Source organism: Gobius niger (genome assembly GCF_951799975.1).
Source record: "Gobius niger genome assembly, chromosome: 19".
Taxonomy (NCBI): Eukaryota; Metazoa; Chordata; class Actinopteri; order Gobiiformes; family Gobiidae; genus Gobius; species Gobius niger.
The window spans coordinates 23,267,845-23,290,537 of NC_136870.1; the positions used below are offsets into that span (position 1 = coordinate 23,267,845).

At 43.3% G+C, this 22,693-nt stretch overlaps 1 protein-coding gene across 1 annotated transcript; it reads left to right on the forward strand.

The window, feature by feature from the left end:
* Positions 1 to 10,849: 10,849 nt before the first annotated feature.
* Positions 10,850 to 21,053, forward strand: tbata (thymus, brain and testes associated; the record flags this gene model as incomplete). The annotated part of the gene is made up of 8 exons (XM_079576786.1): positions 10,850 to 11,021; positions 14,863 to 15,021; positions 15,088 to 15,173; positions 16,865 to 17,020; positions 17,796 to 17,877; positions 18,970 to 19,111; positions 20,664 to 20,707; positions 20,983 to 21,053. The coding sequence occupies 8 exons, from the start codon at positions 10,850 to 10,852 to the stop codon at positions 21,051 to 21,053; spliced, it is 912 nt and encodes a 303-aa protein (XP_079432912.1).
* Between the last annotated feature and the right edge of the window lie 1,640 nt (positions 21,054 to 22,693).

Consider the following 22,693-nt stretch of genomic DNA (forward strand, 5'->3'; position numbering starts at 1 on the left):
ACAGCTGTGGTCAGTGCTGTCCTTGTTCGGTCAGTAAGTTTAGGAGGACGGCCGGGTCTTGGTGGGTTTGCAGTGATGCCAGACGCTTTCCATTCCTGGATGGTGTATTTAACTGAACTTTGAGAGATGTTCAAAGCTTTGGAAATCTTCTTATAACCTAACCCAGCTATATCCATCCATCCATTTTCTTCCACTTTTCCGTTTCCGGGTCGTGGGGGCAGCTGTTGAAGTTGCCCATATCAGGAGCAGGTAGTGGGTCCACAGAAGGACGGCCTCATGGTTCTGACCGGGCCTGTTGGTCTCTCATGAGGAGCTTCTGAACCGCTCTTTGTCTGACCCGTCACCTAGACCCTGTTTGCCCTGGGAGACCCTACCAGGGGCACGAAGCCCCTGACAACAGAGCTCCAGGATCATTCGGGTGCTCAAACCCCTCCACCACGTTAAGGGGGCGGTTCCAGGAGAGGACCCAACTTTATACTTCTCAATAACCTGATCTCTGACCTGTCTGGTGTGTTCTTGGACTTCATGATGCTTCTGCTCCACAACTCTTAACAGACCTCTGAGACCATCACAGAGCAGCTGTATTTGAACTGACATTAGAGTACACACAGGTAGACTCTATTTAGTCATTGGGTCAACATGTGATCATTCAGAAATCATCAGGCAACTTCTGAAGGCAATTGGTTTCACTAAAAGGAAAGCGGGCCTATACTTTTGCACATCACACTTTTCAGTTTTTTATTCATAAAAAGCCTCAGGATCTCATCTCTGCTGTTTGCGGATTATGTTGTTCTGTTGGCCTAAACGGGCCGGGACCTTCAGCGCGCTCTGGGGCGGTTTGCAGCCGGGATGAGGATCAGCACCTCCAAATCCGAGGCCATGGTTCTCCACCGGAAAAAGGTGGCTTCCCCTCTACAGGTCGGTGGGGAGTCCTTACCTCAAGTGGAGGAGTTCAAGTATCTCGGGGTCTTGTTCACGAGTGAGGGACGGATGGAGTGTGAGATCGACAGACGGATCGGTGCGGCGTCAGCAGTGATGCGGTCGCTGTATCGGTCTGTCGTGGTGAAGAGGGAGCTGAGTCGGGGCAAAGCTCTCGATTTACCGATCGATCTACGTTCCCACCCTCACCTATGGTCATGAGATTTGGGTCATGACCGAAAGGACAAGATCGCGAATACAAGCGGCCGAAATGAGTTTCCTTCGCAGGGTGGCTGGGCGCACCCTCCGAGATCGGGTGAGGAGCTCAGTTAAACGGGAGGAGCTCGGAGTAGAGTCGCTGCTCCTTCACGTCGAAAGGAGCAGCTGAGGTGGCTCGGGCATCTGTTTCGGATGCCTCCTGGTCGCCTCCCGCGGGAGGTGTTCCAGGCATGTCCTAGTGGGACAAGGCCTCGTGGAAGACCCAGGACACGGTGGCGGGACTATGTCTCTGAGCTGGCCTGGTGTCGCCTCGGGGTCCCCCCAGAACAGCTGGAGGAGGTGTGTGTGGATCGGGAAGTTTGGGCATCTCTGCTGAGACTGCTGCCCCCGCGACCCGACCCCGGATAAAGCGGAAGAAAATGGATGGATGGATGGATATTCATAAAAAAAAGAATCTAAATCATGTATAAATTTCACTTTACGATTGTGTGTCACTCACTTTGTCACATAACATTTCAATTAAATATATTTATGTTTATGGTCCATAGTCTGGCAAAATGTCAAAGTTAAAGGGGTGCCTAACCTTTGCATACCACTGTATCATGCTGTGGTTTCTGTCATCACTTTTCTGTGGTTATCCATCGCAGATCTTTTCATTGACCCATGTGTTGTTGTAGGTCATGTGATCGCCTCATCATGGTCTACAAATACCGGTGTGTAGCCAACATTTCACTGTCTGACCAAAGTGCCAATGACGGCCAAAACGTTTTTTTCTTTTCCACGTTTTTTATGAGGGAAAAGGCTATTACATATGCCATCAGAGAAGAAGAAATTCATTGATGGAATAACCTGGTAATTCAGAATGTTCAGCTCTTCTTCTTCTTCTTCTTCTTCTTCTTCTTCTTCTTCTTCTTCTTCTGCTTCTTCTTCTTCTTCTTCTTCTTCTTCTTCTTCTTCTTCTTCTTCTTCTTCTTCTTCTTCTTCTTCTTCTTCTTCTTCAATGACTCTTTGCCCATTTACTCTGGCCTGTCCAATAAACCCTACAGGCCTAAGTAGTTTTGATGTTAGCCAGTGATGATCAGCCTGTGGTTTGACACTGGGAGAAGATTGACCGATTGTGCACATTTTTCCTCCAGTGTTTGCACAGTTATCGGTTCATGTACATCACTGCAGTATTATGATTCAACATAAAATAACAAAAATATGCCAATGGACAGATTATTGTTCGAGCTGTTGGAACAATTTAACAGCAACGCGGGGAAGTTCAATTACCTCCTCAATAGCAAATGCTTTTTTTTGGGGTCCTCTTCCGCAAAATGGCCGTCTCTCGACAAAAGAACTCAACTGCCAGATGACCCACAAAGATGATTATGGCTTGATCTCAAAATGATTCACATGAAAAGGATAAAGCAATCAAAGGTTATTTCAGTGATGGCGGCGCAAGAAGTGAGTCAGGTTGATCTCAATCTTTATCTCGTGTCCCGTTGTGGATCAAAAACAAGATTCAGATTCAAAATTGAGATTCTTGTGCAACACAGACTCACCTATTGATCTGTCACAGAGGTTCAAAGATCAGAACTTGGACTAGAAATGTGTTGTAAGTGGATCTGATTGGCCCATGCTGTGTCTCTCCGACGCACAGAGTGGTTTCTCAAGTGCGTAGAAACCTTTCAGCGAGTTGAGATAGAAATAGTACCTGATCGAACGTCTTGTTTTTGTCCACGAGTCGGCTTTGGCGGTATCAAAGGTGTTCATATGAAGCTTGGAGAGGAAGCGGAGGCCTTGTGAATGACAAAAACCCGAGAGCTTTGCATTTTTTATGGCTGTGATGCCAACAGCTTCCTATGTAATAAAAGTGTAAATAGTGAATGCACTTGGAGGGGAGGAAGATAAAGCTATAGAGAGTGGGTGGGGTGGTGTTGTACTGTATGTGCAAAGGTTATTAATGCACAATTGGCTCCGCTGTTTTTCAGAATACTTAATTTCTCTAAGGCGTCAAATCCTTCAACTTTAAAAGGTCTCCATTCTTCAGGCTCCATGTTTTATGGATATAGTTTGTGTATGATAACTTTGTGATCTCTGATTCCTCTCCTGGAACCTCCACCTTAACGTGGTGGAGGGGTTTGAGCACCCGGATGATCTTGGGCAGTGGTGTAGCAACGGTACCAAGGGGCCCCAAGCAAGAATGGGCAGGAGCTGGCCACCAAACAACTCCCATAATGCAGTTCTCTTCATAAGTTTCTCTCAGAACAGAAAGCTGAGGTTCTTTGGGTTGTGATGAGTGTTATAATAAACTGGTTTCACTTTAAAAAAATATATAATCTGGTGGGGCCATGAGTAAAAAGTCTGTCCAAAGCTCATTATAAGTTAACATTAGGGAACCATGACTCACTAAAGCAGCAGTAGGATGATGGGGATCAAAGGTGTTGGTGGAAAGACGGTGTAATTGCAACATTAAATTCATTAGGAAGACTGAATATCAAGTGTTTAAAAAGCTTGAAAAGAATGGACAGGTTTGTAAACTTCCTGTTGACCCCAATGCACTGCCTCATCTCTCGTGGGTGGACTTGTGACACCAATCAGATTCCAGGATTGACCTGCGCCAACCCCAAGACACGCCCCTAAAGCCCCTGCCTTTCAGATTGGAGCCGATAAACCTCAGGAATAAACCTCCACTGACATTTAGAAGGATATCAAAAGGAAATTACCTCACGATTGTTGAGCGAGATACTGCTTCAAACTGTGGCCCTTCTTGACATTTCGTTATCAGAGACATCGCAATATTTGCCAGCGTTTTGAAGATTGAGGGAGATATTCTGCAACACTGGCGAGGCATGGTCCTGTCATTGTAGATCACACTAATCTTATGCAGTTATAGGCTGTTTTATCTCAGATGTTTTTTGTGTTGCATCCATGTTTGTTTGGTATTGGGTCCACAAACTCACGACAAGGGAGGAGATCTTTCTACTTAATAATTTTTATATAGCACGAAGCAAGAAGGAAGTAAGTACTCTATTTGTCATTATACAATTGAACTGCGAAATTGCGTAGATCAGATGTTGGATTAGTCTTGAGCCGCTGCGAGTGTGGGCCTCAGAACCTGACCAGGATGTTTTTGAAGGTATAGGGAAACCTGGAGCACCCAGAGGAAACCTGGCTGGCTGCCTTCAGTGCTCCTCTGAAACGGTGCAACACCTCCTGGCTCCTCCTTCCTCTTCCTCCTGCGCAGCTCCCTCCATCCCGCCTCCTCTCGCTCCTTCTCTCCTGGCTCTGACACCATTCTTCTCCTGAGGGTCACCTGTGAGACTTGTGCCAAAGGGGTAAGAAGATTGGTCTTATCCCATCGGCAATTTTCCAGTCTTTTACCTTTACCTAAGAACTAGATCAGACAAAAAGTCTTAATTCTAGTCTCAAAACCACTCAAAACAAAATACATTTCCTGAATTCAAGTAATTTAAGCCGATGCTTGATGTTTACTTTTTGTAGTGTGGTGCCTCTTCAGTGTTTTAGAAGAAAATCTGTGGCTTTGTAGGTCGCAAATGCCGCTCAAAGACCTTTAGATCTGTCTATACTTCAGTATACTTTCACTTTAAGGTGCAATATGGATCTTTACATAAATAGTTTCATATTTAGTGAGCACAATGTTACATGCTCATTGTAATGCCACAAGCTAAAAAAAAAAAAAAGAGTCTAATTTATCATCTCTAGAGGTTTGTGCCGGAGGAAGGATAGAACATTTGCCATACCGCCTTTGCTCTGCCCAATCCCGTCGGACCTTGGAAGCTAAGCAGGGAAGGGCCTGGTCGGTACTTGGATGGGAGACCGTTTGGGAACAAGCCTGGGTGAATGTAGTGAGTGAGTGGTTGGTGGTGGTGGTCGGAGGGGCCGATGACGCAGACTGATTGCCTCGCTTCCGTCAGTCTACCCCAGGGCAACTGTGGCTACAATAGTAGCTTACCACTACCAAGTATGGAGTGAATGAATAATGACGACAGTGTGGTGCTTTGAGAAAATTGGTAATACAGGCTTGTAAAGCGCAATACAATAAGGCATTATTATCCAAATTATTATTATTATTTGGATACAAAGCAAATCTGAAGCAATAGGAGACAAATAAAGGCAAAGCAAATATAAATAACTAATAAAAACTCTCATCTATGGTCATGAGATTTGGGTAATGACCGAAAGGACAAGATCGCGAATACAAGCGGCCGAAATGAGCTTCCTTCGCAGGGTGGCTGGGCCCCTGGACCCTTCGAGATCGGGTGAGGAGCTCAGTTACCCGGGAGGAGTTCGGAGTAGAGTCGCTGCTCCTTCACGTCGAAAGGAGCCAGCTGAGGTGGCTCGGGCATCTGTTCCGGATGCCTCCTGGTCGCCTCCCGCGGGAGGTGTTCCAGGCATGTCCTAGTGGGAAAAGACCTCGTGGAAGACCCAGGACACGGTGGTGGGACTATGTCTCCGAGCTGGCCTGGTGTCGCCTCGGGGTCCCCCCAGAACAGCTGGAGGAGGTGTGTGTGGACCGGGAAGTTTGGGCATCTCTGCTGAGACTGCTGCCCCCGCGACCCGGCCCCGGATAATGCGTAAGAAAATGGATGGATGGATGAATAATGTATAAAATAAAATATAAAATATGAAAATACAATTTACCGAAATTTTCAGCAAAACCTGCAAATGAATGTGTGTTTTGGATCATCTTTTTCTAATTTTATAAAGAAGTTCATCAGTTTCATTGTCACTGTCTATGTTGACGTTTTATTTATATCGACAATTCACGGCTTTTTGATTACATTTGAGGCCTTAATTTTAGCACTATTCATGTTTGATGCTTCTTAATGCGCCTCCATTATGACCCTCCTTCAGAACTTGATTAGGTTTCATATTGCGATTAATCCCCTGAGGCCGTCGCATCTTTTCTCTCTTTGATTATTATTTTTTTCTCGCAAAAGCAGTTGTTGCGGTGTTGGTTTCATCAGGCCAGGACCCCCCGGGTGCCCTTTGGCGGTTTGCAGCCGAGCGTGCAGCAGCTGAGGGGTGAAGAGCGTCCCCAGCTGCTCCTCGAAATGAAAATGATTCAGTTGAGGAGGCGCGGGTGTCCGTTCTGTCCTGGATGCCCCTCGAGATGTTCATGTCCCACTGGTGAGGGGGGAGTGTGGGGGGGGGCCTGCGGGAGGCGACCACTCTTCTATCGCTCTGCAGAAAGCAACGGCGTGTTCTATCGTCTGATCTCAAGGTGTTTCTTTTGCTGCGTGTTTGTCAAAGGCTTTGCATTTCAGATGACAGAAAATATTATGTAAATGTGTGAGTTTTCTTTGTTGATGAAAAAAAAAAAAAATGAATTAAACATCAAGGTCTTGGTGGCTTTGAATTGAAGATGTTTCACCTCTGATCTGACGAGAGGCAAAGCATGTTGCGTTAGGTTGCGTTCACGTGACATCTCAATGTTATATATTATTTTATTTTTTTAGTCAGGCAGTGAGCAGCAGGGGCTCGTTTGTAGAAGTAGGCAGTGCCGCTGAAAAAAGTTACATCCAGAGGAAAAAAAGGCAACAGAACACAGGGCATGCTGTTTTATAGAAAGGAAATGAATGGCTGGCAGACTGAAAATAGACACCGAGGCGTTTTGACCCAGCACGACTCTCCTCTGGCCAAAAGGTAACGGCACCTCCGCGTACCGTAATGCTTGGACTATTGAGCGCACCTGAATGGAAGCCACACCAACTACATAAAAAAATATGTATAATAAAGGCGCAGGTGTCCACGTTGGAACACAAGATATTTACACAGAAACATGGTACTAGGAAAGATTTATTTCCAAACATTGTCTGTGTCACGGCAGCAACAATGTCCCACTTTTTCAATGAAGCTAGATTTACACAGAGAATGACAAATTATCCACCAGCGTTTCCTTAGTTTTCTAAATCATTAAAGCATTTGTGCCACCGTTGTTGCATACTGAGATACGTTCTTACCTGAGCTTAGTCGAGTTGATGCGTGCCTGTCTGATCGTTTTGCGTGACTGAGGGCACGCAAAATGACCAAAGATGTTGTTAGCATCTTGTCTCTCCTAGTATATATTCCTATAGCTTCAAACGGGTGAAGTTAGAAGCGACCAAGCTCTTCCACGGGCACACACAAAGACCAGACAGGTACATCAAGTTGTCTAAGCTAAGGTAAGAACATATCTCAATATGGAAAAAACGGTGGCCTGTTCCTTTAAAAGTCACCAAAAAGCATTACAGTTGTTTCAAATAGGCATTAAATCTAATTTCTTGAAGCCGTCCATTCATAAAAAATACAACAAGTATGGCCCAAAGCATATAAAACTGCATGTTTTGATGAAATTTTCAATTTCTAATTTGTCCGTTATACACCATTACTTTTGCCCAATTTCTCATATTATGTCCAAATCTGATCCCACTCTCATGTCTGTCCCTCCCTTTCCAACTGCATCACATGACTTGTCCCACTTCCACTACAATTTGGAAACCTCTAAACACGCCTGGTTAAAGATATATAAAAATACTTTAGCCTATACCAGAATATTCATTGATCGCTCTCTTCATCCTCCTGCATGATCCGCAAGCTGGCTGTTCAAAATACAATCCAATTAGTGTATTCCATCCTTGTCTCTTCCACCTGTCTGTCACCTGTCTTGCACTGTACTTAAAGAGATATTTCAGGATTTTTGACATACGTAGGGCCTCATTTCCTAGTTATCCAGAGTGTTGCTGGTACCTGGTGATATTTTTTTTGTAATTCATGCAGTTCTTATGTTTGAAGAGTTTCGTGGCGCTAGGCTAATGCAAGGCTAGTGCATTTCAATGGTATCAGCTAGCCTGCATTAAAAAGAGTCTGACCCGCTCCACAGAGCACCTGAGGCAAATCACTTATAACAGCAGACTAACCATATAAATGTCTGTGTCGATAGAATCATTTTTGGAATATAACTGACCTTGCATCACATGAATGATCGCATTTTGAGGGACTGAATGATCACATTTTGAGAAATTTCTAGCAGATCACTCCGCCACTGCGTAGCTTATACAAACACGAAGCTGATGCTGTTTTAAATGCAAAATGGTTAAAATTATTCTATCGACATTTACATGGTTAGTCTGGTGTTATAAGTGATTTGCCTCAGGTGCACTGTGGGGCGGGTCAGACTGTTTTTAATGCAGAAAAACAGTGTAATGTAACTGTGTAGTGGCTATTTGTCCATAAACTTAAATCAAAAACAAAAATTCAAACTTCTCAAATGGCCACTGAGGCTGCGTCATGACTTCGGCTTTACGCAGGTTAAGAGGTACCAAATCAACAATGTCCATGCAAAAGATGCGTTTGAGGAGGTTTATTTACAAAGCATAGCAAGCTCACAGACATTTCTGCTGCCTCTCTGTCGCTGGTAAAAAACCATATGCCCTCGCAGCCTGAGGTCCCTCCCACCTTGACCCACTTATGTAAATCAACGAAAGCAACAGTGACCAATAAACAACAACGTAAATAATTATCTAAATTAGCGGAAATAACAAACAAGAAAGAATATGCATAAATGCAAAATAAGCAAATTAACTTTAGCAAGAAAGAAAATAAATTAGGCTATAACTTAACTTAAGCCTAAAATAAACAAAAGTACAAAATAGCGCCAACAAACTGCATGAATTACAAAAAAATATCTCCAGGCACCAGCAACACTCCGGATAACTAGGAAATGAGGCCCTATGTCAAGAATCCTGAAATATCCCTTTAATATGTGACCCATAGAGATAACGAACAGAACCGGTGACAACGGGCAGCCCTGACGGAGTCCAACTGGGGCAATAGTGTCTCCGTTTTATCAAGCTCGTCCAAAGCAATGTAAGCCATTATTATTATTATTATTATTGTTATTATCATCATCATCATCATCATCATCATTATTATTGTTATTATTATTATTATTATTTTTACTCTGGACCTGACTGCCACTGATGAACCCTCCTAACCCTCCAGCTCCGGTCGTTAATGCTTATGTTCAAAGTAAACAAGGTGATTCATATTGAACACAATGTACGGCTGATTTTCTTGGGTCCAGTAATGAGCGGTTCACAGCGTCACGTGCCATGGGGCTATTGTTTAGTCTCCAGGCAACACAGGAAATAACAGCGTTTATATACGTACGTGCTGTTCCAGTTCCTGCACGGACTGGACTCCCCAGTGCTGCTGCTACGACAAGGTGAAGGATTTAAAACTGCTTTAACTAATGTGTAAAGAAAGTTATGCTTGTTTTGAGTCAACATTTTCCTTATTGTGTTTAGATTTAGCTTCTAATGTTACAACTGTACAGAGTTTGAGCGCCAGATAGGAAGAGTTTGTCAATTTCTATACTATAATGTTAAATGCTTAAATAGAGTTGGAAAAAAAAGTATGTTGTGCTGTAAGTCCAACGGCAGAGATGAATAGAGACCAAAGTTGAGTCTAATTTGAAAAGTAATACTGAAGTGGAACAAAAAATAAAGTGTTTTAAGTCTTCTAAGCAAGTTTGGATTATGATATTTTATTTAGATTTTCGTATAATCCATATATAAGAATTTTTAGCTCAAAATTCTGTTCATTTTCTCATTTTCAAAAGGCCATATCGTCTCACTGTGTGAACATATTTTTGAGGCCAATGAAAAGTTTTTTAGTTTCAGTTAAATGTAGTAAATTGCGTGTAAAATCAGTCGACTAATTCTACATTACATGACGTCAAATTCATGAAATTGAATTAAACATGTTTAATCAGCACAGTGGTGCAGCGGTTAGTGCTCGTGCCTCTCAACACAAAGGTCCCGGGTTGTATTCCCACCTGGACGGGACCTTTCTGTGTGGAGTTTGCATGTTGTCCCCATGTCTGCAAAGATGTCCTCCAGATACTCCAGTTTCCCCTACCAGTAAAACATGTATAATAGGTTCTCCTCTTGGGTCAGGACTCCCCTGAAAAAGAAATTCCTAATCTCAGAGGGACTTTCCTGGTTAAAGCAGAACAAGTAACTTGTTTACCTTAATAAATCCTTTCCGTATCCCTCTGGGGGTAAGACAAGTGTTGATGGGATGATTGGGGGGTCTTTCATCTCCCCCTGGTGTCTCTGGCCAGAAAACTACAGCTTTCGCTGTTCCGACCCGGAGACCCCAATACGCACTATTGGATTCACGAAGAAGAAGCTGACAGGCTAATGGACATCGCCACTTTAGCAGTATTTACAGCCAAATTTGAGTGACAAAGAATATCTCCATTGTGTAATTGGATGTACAATATCCCTCTCTCCCTTTGTCTTTTCTGTCAGTGTAGAATTTACTCTCACGGACAATTAATGAGTTAAAAGAAAAACGCACATGTTACCACACCTGCAGTGGGGCTTAAAACCTCTAGGGGCATGAGTTACTTAGTTCTGCTTTAAATCAAATCAAATAAATAATTATATTGCACTTTTACATGGAGTGCCTCCCACATGGACAAAGCACAGACCTCGTCCTTTGACATTGTCCAATTTCTCATCTCTTAAATGAAGTGTAAGTCAGCAAAAATGGTATTTAAAGTTGTGATTGTGAACCCATTAAGTGTAAATCTACCTTTGTATAATTTGTATGATTTGTTATTGAACCTGTTCCTGTTTTATGGTTGACAGCTTCACCCTCTCCCCCCTTTCAGGACTTTCCCCTTTTCATGCATCCAAATTGAATTCTTCGTCGGAGCATGTCGTCGCCTCACGGCCCGGACCCCAGGGGCGGCACGGGACAGCCGGGGACAGCCAGCTCCGGGATACCGCGCCTGATGTCCCGGAGCAGTGCGCGCTTCGGGGCGTTGAGCCATCACTCGTTCTTCTCCAGACACAACCCCCACCCGAGCCGCGTCAGGCACATCCAAGGTGAGGAGAAACACTGGCCCAGTGCAATCAATCCACCCTGGGGCATGACAGAGATGAGTTACCAGCCTGGTTATACTTGATAGCAGATATTGTTTTAGCCTCATTTAAGCTCAACATGGATTGGCCACCGCAGAGTCCAGACCTTAACCCCACTGAGAAGCCTTGGGATGTGCTTGAGAAGATGCAAGATCTTGGTGAAAAGTGAACGCAACACTGGTTCTTCTGACATTGCAGAAGCTTTTTGAAACAATTGGAATGTTACAATACTGGTGCTGTAATCAAAGCTTAAAGGCGCTACAACCAAATATTACAGTGTGTGACCTTTAACCTGCTGATGTGGCCGAACACCTCATTATGATTCAAAAAAAGAGTCTTCCTTGTCTTCATGTTGTCGCTATTTAATCAGATATTTTATTGTTTTCTCACTGACCAGCCGAAATGCTTAAAATAAGTAGTATAATACAATGTATATTTTATTTAGAGTTTGCCACATTCACAGAGACTTTCCTATAATTGGGGTCGTATCAGGGGCGGAGTTTCCCCCCTTTGTAGTTATAGGGTAGGGTAGGGTAGAGTTGAGTTGAGTTGAGTTGAGTTGAGTTGAGTTGAGTTGAGTTGAGTTGAGTTGAGTTGAGTTGAGTTGAGTTGAGTTGAGTTGAGTTGAGTTGAGTTGAGTTGAGTTGAGTTGAGTTGAGTTGAGTTGAGTTGAGTTGAGTTGAGTTGAGTTGAGTTGGAGTTGGAGTTGGAGTTGGAGTTGGAGTTGGAGTTGGAGTTGGAGTTGGAGTTGGAGTTGAACTGAACAACTTGTCTACCATGCGCAATGATGGCAGAAATTTGCCTTTGACTTTCTCACACATGCAATACATTTGCCCAGCAATGTAATAAAAATACCTAATACATTAAAATATATTATAAAATCAGTTAATTGCAGACGCAGCAGCAGCTTCACTTCATCAAAAGAAAAGGAACAGAACAGACTGAATGACATTAGCGGTTACAACTTATTCAGCTCTTTGATGGCAAGAATTCCTGTGCACATTTTCGTTCGCACAAGGAAGTCTGTATCTCTGCCGTGATGGAAGGAGCTCAAGGTGATTTGAGTCCTTTTTCAAGGACGTTATATTTCTCAAACTCATCTGGAGTGCTGGAAAATACTGTATATGTACAGTGAGTTGCGAAAATGTAAGTACCCCGGATCAAAATGTCTAATAATGTGAATAATGAAGTAAGGGGACGTTGAAGTGATCTTCAAAAGGCATGAGGATGTAGATGAGGCATAAAGTTTCCAATAAAATCTGGTTTTAACTTTGATCATTTGCATTTTCAAAATATATTCATGTTAAAACACAATGACCAGAGCAAAAGTGTGTGCACCCTGCAGAATGAATGCCTATGTAGACCACGAGTATCACAGCTTTGAACACTTTCTGCGGCAGCCAAGAGTCTTCCATTTCCAGTTTGAGGTATATCGCCCTTTCTTCCTTACAAAAGTCTTCCAGAACTGAGAGGAGGTTTATCCACAGACCGTTCGGTGGTAGGTTTTCTCCGGGTCCTCCAGTTTCCCCTACCACAAAAACACATGTACAATAAGTGAATCCTCCAGCCAGGTGTTTCTGAGCATTAGCCTGGCTTCACATCTGGAGTTGGGTCCCTGGACGCTGCAGAGGACAAGTTTTCCAATACATTTAACCTTAACCTTACCTTAACCTTAGTGTATTTTACGCTACAACAATGCAATTCTTCACACTTCAATCTCTCCTCTGAAGTCCAACGACAGCTGTCAATTACCACACAGTTTCACCAATATCCGCTTCTTTCTCTACCCACCTGAGCTCCTCTCCTTCAGCAGTTATTTTTGGAGCAGAGGAAGGGCATAGTAGACACTTTACTGGAGTTCTAAGTGGATTTTCGGATTGGAGTCCATTATTTCACTCTTTCAAAGCAATTTCATGCAACAGTCAGAACACCTTACCGCCGTGAACCAACAATGTGTTTCTCTTTCTCATTCAAATGTGTTGCCATGCTAAGTGGTAGACTCCCATATGGATTATTTTCTTTTGATTGAATGGCAGACTTTTCAAACGCGACCAGAAGCTTTATGCAATCTGCTGCTTTGTCTGAAACCCCGTTCCTTGAAGTGGGCACTTTTTCTGAAGCTGAGCCCAGGCTGCAGCCGCACAACGGAGTGAGAGGCAGCAGACTTCAGTTCCGGACTTTTTGCTCCAGTTCGTTTGCGCTTCAATGGTCTTTGCAGCAAAAGTATTCCATTCATATTTCCAACCCTAATCCAAATCGGATGTCAGCAAATGAGGTCCACTGAATTGTGTTTTCTTTTATCTGGGCTTCTCTTGGAAGTCAAGTTTTTAAAGATATCTACTTCTGCAAAAATGCGAGCTTAGTACGGCCCGACTGACATAGATGTTTGTGGTCTGATAATGATATGAAGGGGGTTGGCTGATAGCTGATAGGCCGATATTTAAAGTAATTTTATTTTATGTCATTAAAAAGAAAAACACCCCCTTTAAAGTAACAATTAGAGAAAGTTTAGATTTTTCTCCAAATTGTTTTCCCCCTTAACTGTTTTCAAACATGCCACATATGGGCGAGTCCAGAGATGCCGTCTGTATATAGAACGTGATTTAATTGTTATTTAACTGTTGCCGGGCTAGGTGTACATAATCACTTTTTAACGAACACCCTCCAGCCAATCAGAATCGAGTATTACAGTAAAGGTTTCAATCATAGAAATATATATATACTATATAGGTATAGTATAAGTATAGGCATTCGCCCATCTCGACTTCGCATGCGTGGGTCAATCAGGCTCCTGATTTGGGCCCAAACAAACCATTGAAATGTGTGAGCGAGTTCAGGTAGTGGAGCGAGAACACTGAAGTATATTGAGCCATAACCGTGACCCATAAGGCTTACGGGCATTTGTTTAAAGACCATAAGTCTCAAGTTACATTTCTTGCAAATATTTATGTTATCAATATCTTAAAAGCGAGGGAAAAGTCAGGACGGCGGCTCCGTAGGCAGGAGCGGACCATAGTGGACCATAGCGGACCATAGTGGACCATAGCGGACCATAGCGGACCATAGTGGACCATAGCGGACGGGGGGACAACAGGACCTGGGATCAGCCTGACACAGACACCGCCACTTTTTAAATCATTTAAATTCATCTTGAAATTGCAGGGAAAAGTTTCAAAACGGTGTTGATGTTAAATATAGTCGGTACATTTTCGTCTGTCAAATTAGCGATCGATTAGCTATGTTGTACCATCAGATCACTCGTAAAAATACAAATAAAAAAAGATTTTGTTTACTGTCCACATCCTTGTTGACAAAAAAAATAACTCTACGTGTTTATTTCTCATTCCAGTTTAAATGTTCTAAATATCGGCGACATGAGGCCACAGTTTCAGACCCAACAGTCGCTTTCGAGGGTCAGAAATGTTTTTCTCACAGCAGCTCTACATATGAACGGCCGTTCAGTTCTTTCAGTTTCTGTCCCTCCGTACGCAGCCGAGGTTGTAAAAAATAGACTTTATGCTAATATCGTAACAAGCTCCACGGCGACGACAAAAGCACTTTATATCATCAACTTTCCAGCAGTTAAAACGGTCCAAATCAGAGATTCTTCGTTGCTTTACGCTAACTATCAACACTGTTTGGTAGCCGAAATCAATTCCATTACTCATAATGCAACGGGCGACCCAAGATGGGCATTCGGCTTATTGTTAAGGTGTCAAAAGTATTACTCAGTATCAAGTATTGTTAAAGCACCAGCATTGAAAAAATGTGATTGACATGATAATGGTGGTTTCTGTTTCTGCAGGCCTGAACGGTCGCCCGGTTTGCAGTGTTCGCGACGACTGGTTCGTCACCTCGTCGCTGTTCCCTCACCCTCTTCTCAAAGGCAACGTCTTTCCAAAGAGTCAAGATCTGCCTTTCGCTCACAATCTGTATGCGTCGAGTGCAAACAAAAGCAGATCGAGTGAGTTTTCTTTCCCCTTTGTCGATCCAACAATGAAAGCATTTAATAATGTCCACATTTCTCAAGGCCTGCTCTCCGAACGGTGGCGAGACGAACTGAAAGAGTTGGCAGCTAAGATCTCAAGGACCTCTCAGCAACAGGACAGAAAAGAGGTACGATAAAGCGGACCTATTAAGCAAAATAGACTTTTCTCTCTCAAATCGCTCTTTCAAATGACTGGAGTAGTTTATTTCATTCCCCGCATAATAGAAAGAACTGAGAAGGATAGTCCACAATGATATAAAACACCAATGCTGAGGTGCACAAAGAATAAGCTATTTTTAGGCCTTTTGTGATCATTTCAGTCTGGCTAAATGAGTGGTCTTTGTAATGGATTTGGAACAAGAAAATATGGAACTGTTTTACTTGCATTTGATCCAGAATACAGTGTAGTGACGAAATGACGGTAATGAAGATACAAAATGCAGGGATTAGACGGTTTCACAAGTTGTGCAATATGTGTAGGAACCATCCATCCATTTTCTTCCACTTGTCCAACATTGCTCCAGCCTCTATGGCGCCTCCTGCAGGTGGTGAGTCCACAGAAGGACGGTCTCACGATTCTCAGGCCTGTTGGTCTCTCATAAGGGGCTTCTGAACCGCTCTTTGTCTGACCCGTCACCTAGGACCTGTTTGCCATGGAAGACCCTACCAGGGGCACGAAGCCCCTGACAGAGCTCCCAGGATCATTTGGGCACTCAAACTCCTCCACCACGTTAAGGTGGCGGTTCCAGGAGGGGGAAGGTGTAGGAACTAAATATTATGGAGGGTGCATCAAAGTGTGGGTATCAAAAGCCAGTCTCGAGCGATTCATCATGGACCCAGCTCAGAGCAGCTTTGAACACCGCGAAACTCCCGAGGCTGTGTGTGCAAACATCCCGAGGAGGGCGGCTCTAAACACGGCCAAACTCCCAAGTAGGAGTCGCTGTGCGGGCAGCGCTTTGGCTTGACTGAGCGCTCGCGCGTCTATAGAATAATATAATCAAACCTAGCTTTAAGAAAAGTAAATGTTCCTGTAGGCCATCGTTCTCTTGGTAAATGTGACTGTGCACGAAGAGAAAAGTCCAGTATTTCCAGCGCTGATATCGCTTCTTAATGCACTTATGTACAGCTGCTGCTTATACAGTAGAGCAGTGCGGCCTATAAAACAGCAGTGCAGCTGTAAAGCAAAGTTTTATATCCAGGTTCACTCAATAGTCTAATAACTATTGAGCTGCTGAGCCAATATCGTATGTTTGTTTTTTATAAAATCAAGTCAGATTGATGTATTATTAGATGCATTGCTGCATTTAATACATTTGTAAACAATCTCCATCTTGTCAGGCCAATAATGTAATAACCATTTAACCATAACCACATAATGTAATAATTACTACATTATCGGCCAGTAAATCGTTATTACTTTATCGGCTGTTATTATGTTATCGGTTCCTTCAGTCGTGCTGGGATGGACTTGAGAAATTTAAACCTATTTTTAATTTTTAAAAACAGTATTTAAGTTGTCCCAAAGTTGCTAAAAGGTTACAATAGATTTTCACCCTTAGATTGGATGCCACATTTTGCACCTTTAATGCAAGAAGTTTGGATATCTTGAAAAGATATCCAATGAAAATCTTTTTATAGTCCATTTCACTTGGAAACACTAATGGGACCAAATCTATAGGTGGCACTTTGAATATCTCTACTACACTTTGGTCCCCCTTGAGTCCAGTCTGTTCATCATGTTATGAAAAATACATCACACCCTGAAATCGCAGCCTCTCTTTGCTTGGGTGAAACTTGCCTTCGTCCGTGTGATCTGCAGGACCAGACTGAGGAGGAGCCGATTCGCCGAAGGACGCAGTACTCCTCCCAAACGGGACGAATCATTCCTCCCTCCTCCAAATCCTACCAGCGCCGCTCCTATTCCCGCTCCCAGCCCGCCGCGCTGCCTCAGATACTGCACCACCAGGAACTCATGGTAAAGCTCACACAAAAACGCTCCAATTCTCACTCCAAAATATTTAAACCCAGGCCAAATGTATGCTTAGAATATAAATGTATGGTTGCTATTACGTAAAACGGATTCAGTTTTCGAACTGCAAAGGAAGTATAATTTGTAGGTTGCATTGTCAAAGTGATTCCTAACATTAAAAAGTTGAAATCATGATGAAAACAAGTTGATAACAGTCCTTTTAACAGACTCAGATGGTGTTTCCATACTTTTTTTGGGAAGAATTTTGAAAGAAAGGCTTGCGACCCACTGAAAACAGTTCCACCCCCCCAATCCTGGTTTCTTTGCATTTTTGTCTCGATGGGAAATCTCCTCTTCTTTAGATTTTCATCGCCCACTTTGACAGACTTACTCCAAACTCCATGCCGCAGAAACATGATCTAAATGACAAGAAAAGCCACAGAACCATGGCCATTTTACCTACATCTTTAAAAAAGCAGTCAATAAGAAAAAAACTAAAATGAAATGGTGCACCAATTCTTCGTCACTCTTCAAGTTGGAACATATTGTGAGAAGCATGTGAGGGACACCCACTGGTTATATCAAAATAAAAGCAGCAGGAGTCCCAAAATTATGGTCCCTTCAAAAGTCTTCTTCACATAGAAGGACTTGGGATTCTGAGGACATGCCTGAGGGGGGTTCAGCCCTGTGATGGAGCCAGGCTTTGAAACCAGCAGGACACTTTAGTCATGATAGCTTGGGATAGCGTGGTATGGTACTTAAGAGTTGTTGTCTGCCGCAGGTGCTGGAGCTGCTTTGCCAGATACTTCAAACAGATTCTCTCTCCAACGTGCAACAATGGCTGCTGCTGGCCGGCCAACGCGGTAAGAAATATCACACATACATAGCACACAATATTCCATTTCTTATACAGAGAAAATGCATTTTTTTTGCAGCTGCATTTAGTTAGAATTCCTTTTGTAACTGCACATGGTCTATTTGTAGTTTTGTAGTTTTTTGGTTGGAAAAAGTTTACACTCCTGCAATGATCAAGAAGTTTGGGATTGTGGCAAGTGCCCACAGACAACCTATAGTCCGGAGTGGTACAGGACAGTTAGTTTTAAGAATTGGGCAGCCCCCGGGAAGTTTGCATTTCAAGTGTCTTCAGGAGAAAGCCGTCAAGAGCGCTATGGAAGAGACGGATGGGAGGCGATGTGGGGCTACGTTCACCTCGGTTAATGCAACGTGAGAAGTTCATCCATCCATCCATCCATCCATCCATGTATCCATCCATCCATGCATCCATCCATCTATCCATCCATTCATCCATCCATCTATCGTAAAACTTCATCCATTCATCCATCCATCCATCCATCTTCTTTCACTTGTCCGTTGCTGGTTTGTGGAGGCAGCAATTGGAGCTGCCCAAATCACATTGCACCAGCCCCTTATGGCTCCTCCTGCAGGTGGTGGGTCCACAGGAGGACGGCCTCACGATTAACCGGGCCTGTTGGTCTCTCATAAGCTCTTGATCTGACCCGTCACCTAGGACCTGTTTGCCATGGGAGACCCTACCAGGGGCACGAAGCCCTCGACAGCAGAGCTCCCAGGATCATTCAGGTGGTCAAACCCCTCCACCACATTAAGGTGGTGGTTCCAGGAGGGGAGAGTGAGAACTACTCCCTGCTTTTTGCCAAGTGTTTTCTATTTTGCTACATTCCACTTGATCTCAGAGGTCAGAATTTCTGAACTATAACCTCGAAATTTCAACTGGAGTGCCTACCAACTCTGTAATTTGCTGAAACTCTGGACAGAATCACCTGACGGTTTGGTGATTCTGTAAGAAAATGTTCCTTAACGTCAACGTTAAACGTTAAACCGTTAAGGAACATTTCAATTCTTCTTCTTCTTCTTCTTCTTCTTCTTCTTCTTCTTGGTGGAACGGACATGATTAAAATGTACGTTTGTGTCCGCAGAGAAGGACCTCGTGATGGGCATGCTTAAGCAGGCACTGGACGGGATGGACCTCCAGAACCAGGACTACGGGGTCTATCCTCACCTCCCGCAACAGTTCAACCAGACCGCGGACTCGACCTGGAGCAGAGCGCAGATGAACAGGTTTACCTTTTTTTAAGCTCCAAACAATGTTGTCGTTAAAAGAAGCTCACAAGCCACAAAAAGGTCGAGCAATCCGTGATTTAAAACCCTGTCACGTGAAACATCATACTTTTAAATGCTACGCTGTGAGATTCAGCAATTAAATAATAATCAAAACTGATAAATGAATCGACTGCACAGCCACTCTCGCTTTGTACATTACTGAAACCTTGTCCTATTTCAGAGACAGCATTATATTTTCCTTGGCACATTTCTCCGCCCGCACACGACCGGAGCCTGTTTGAAATTCTCCTTTTAACACCTCGACCTGGGCCAGGCTCACGCTGTTATAATTCCACTCAAGTGCACCAGATGGAACCAGCTCTACCGAGGCCGCTGAGATCACAAATGCGCGTGTTTTGAAATCATTTTAAAGAATATAGTAAAATGTTTCCGCTCCAATTCCTTTACTCCAGCGACATCGTTCATCATCAAAAACTCTCCCATTTTTTAGTCTGTGAAAGTTTGTCAAATATTTGTTCTGAAAAGCGTCAATCATGAGGTTTATTTTAGGGGCAATAGAGACAACCTTAATAGTTTCAGTCATGTTTTAAATGTTCAGATGTAAAGTGTAGCCCTGAGGAGAGAGGAAGAAATCCATCCATCCATCCATCCATCCATCCATCCATCCATCCATCCTTCCAACCAACCAACCATCCATCCATCCATCCATCCATCCATCCATCCATCCATCCATCCATCCATCCATCCAACCATCCATCCATCCATCCATCCATCCATCCATCCGAACATTAAGGCAGTAGAGCAGTAGTAGTAGATAAGACAATATAAAGTTCAAGCAAATTAAGTGTCCAGGCAACATAATGTTCAAATAAGCGCCGGCAGCAGGTGACGACAATCGGCACGGGTGCCCCCTGTCCTTAGACTCTCCAGCACGGCCAAGAAAAACTCAAAAACCCAGGGGGAGAAAAGAGAAACCTCAGCGAGAACCACAGAAGGAGAGAGCCACTCCCATGGACGGACAGGTTATAGAGACCCAGGGCCGATGGGAGTCCCTCAGCAGATGGCCAAGATCGCAGAACGTCCAGTCCTTATTGGAGCTTCAGTTCCTCTCGTCCAATCCCAGCAAAACCAGCATTCACTGTGCGTCTGCAGACTGGCTGTCACTGGTGATTCTTAAGGCTTTGTGGGTGAGACGGGTCGAGTACATGTCCTTAAAGGAAAAGGCCACCGTTTTAACATACTGAGATATGTTCTTACATAACCTTAGCCGAGTTAATATATACCCGTCTGGTCTTTGTCCGTGCGCTCTGTCACGCAAACGGAGCACATACGCAGCCTCTCCCACATGTCATATAGCTCCGAAAAAGCTCACGATAGAAGCTACCAAACGTGTTCCCTATTTAAATAAAGTTACGTGAAGTGTTTTCATGCGAAGTATATTTACACAGAAATGTAACATGTCGATTTTATAAGCAGATAAAAAGGGATATATTGTGAGGCGTAATGATACGAGGAGTTTTCTTTTTTTGTCTTTTATTTATTCTCGCAGCTTCAATGCAAAGCCGCCTTCTTCTTCTCCACAAGACAAACCAGGTAAGTTTTTATGAAATCATGCAATGTTTTTGCAATTTTCTCAGGATGGAGGAAAGAGGGGGTATTTTTTCTCCCTCCCAAAGTCCAACTCCTCTATAATTTTTTACTTCTGCTCAAGTATTACTTAAAAGCAGTGCAGTGCAGATGCAATTTGCTTGTTTTAATGATTATAGACCAGTTGACACGTTTTCTTGGATAACGTGTAAAGAAAACGTGGCTCTGTGGAAATCAACAGTTGGGCTTTGCATATGACATGTGCATGTTGTTTTCTGCAGAGAGGATTGGAGACGCCGAGGTCCTTCAGGTCCACAGTCCGGACAAGAGCACGGACGACATGAGCTCTTAATCATTTCCATAATCATATGCTTCTTTACGAGTTTGTTGTATTCATTCATTTCAAGTGCAATGTTTATCCACAGAAAAACACCCCTTTAGTTTCATTTAATCATCCTGTCATGATCTCAATGGATAGGACGCTGTGTTGTGTTACGTTAATGAGCTGTGGAATAAATCTACTTACAACAACAAGACCTACACACATTAATCACAGACAAAGGTTTCAACACCTTGAAGCTCCCACACAGAACTAAAAACACGCTCATACAGATGGATGTGCTCTTACGGGTTCCTCGTGCTAATTAGACACGGAGTGAAAGACTACATTGATTTGCAAACTAAGTATTCACATGTGTTCAATGCTGAATATACTTACCATTCGAGGCTAATAATGAGGAAGACCTATGAACAATTTTGGGCCTCGTTCACAAACATCTTCTTAAGAAACTTCTTAAAATCAGTTCTTACGAGGGCAGTGACAGGAAACGGATTCATGACACGTTCTTAAATAAGGAAAATCCTTTGCACCATCAAATTGTAGCCTCTAAGTACAAACACTAGCAACTCATCCTTAACCTTTCATGGGGTCAACTGTTAGATCTCTATGCAGTTATTGAACTTGAGCATCAGTAGCATTTCTGCAATTCAACCGTCCTTACCCAGGGGAAAGGGAAGTGACATCACCAACAGCTGTTTTTCTTCTTCTTTAAAGTTATTGGTGGAGTGCAGGCTAAACAAAAGTGCATTAGTGTCCAAACAAAGACATTTAAGGCGGAAAAAAGACACTCTTTTTTAAAGTTTGGCTTGTGCAGAATCTTATTTTATTTTTTATTTTTTTCATTATTAAATGTGCTCCTGTCAATCAACAGTGGTTGGCATTGAATCACTGGAGGGTGGGGCCGAGGGGGGTGAGGGGATTGGCGGCGCAGTGGCTTATGGGATGGCACATAGCTCCTAATCACCGGTAAGTTAGCACCAGAGGTCCCGATACTAAAGTGGCTATGCTAGTTAGCATTGAGGCTCCTTTTCCTAACTCCTTCCTAACTGACTGACCAATTCGGACGCTTCTTATCATGGCGGACGCTGACGCACATCTGGTTTCTTAAGAGTCCTTCAGACTGTTCTTAGGATTTGTTCTTACAGAGAATTTTTTCCAGCTAAGACATTTTTTTGTAAATGTCAGAAATCTTCCTAAGAAAGCCTTAAGAACAAATATGTGCGAAAGAATGTGTTGTTGAATGAGGCCCAAGGTTTCTAAGGCAAATATCAAAACAGTTCAATCCAGGTGCCGACATTTTCTTTTGATCAGGCAGTGTATAATATTTTGACCCAAAAAAAATGCATTTAAAAACCCTACATTTGTGTTGCTGTTGCCTACCATGACTTTAGTCTTAGTTCTTTGGGACTTGCAAAATCAACTTTCTTGGGGCAGATACTTTGAACACTGGATACAAACAACTTATAGCTGAAGATCTGGATGTCGGTCACAGATTATTTCTGGACCCCTCGTCTTCATCTGGCCCTCACCACATGCTCCTCTCGGCCATGCGGCTCGGCCCTCTTAATAGGTGAAGTTCAGCTTTGACGTCACACATCCTTCTGACAAGGACATGGACCTGTTTACTCAAGGCAAAGGGAGAAAGGTGAGAT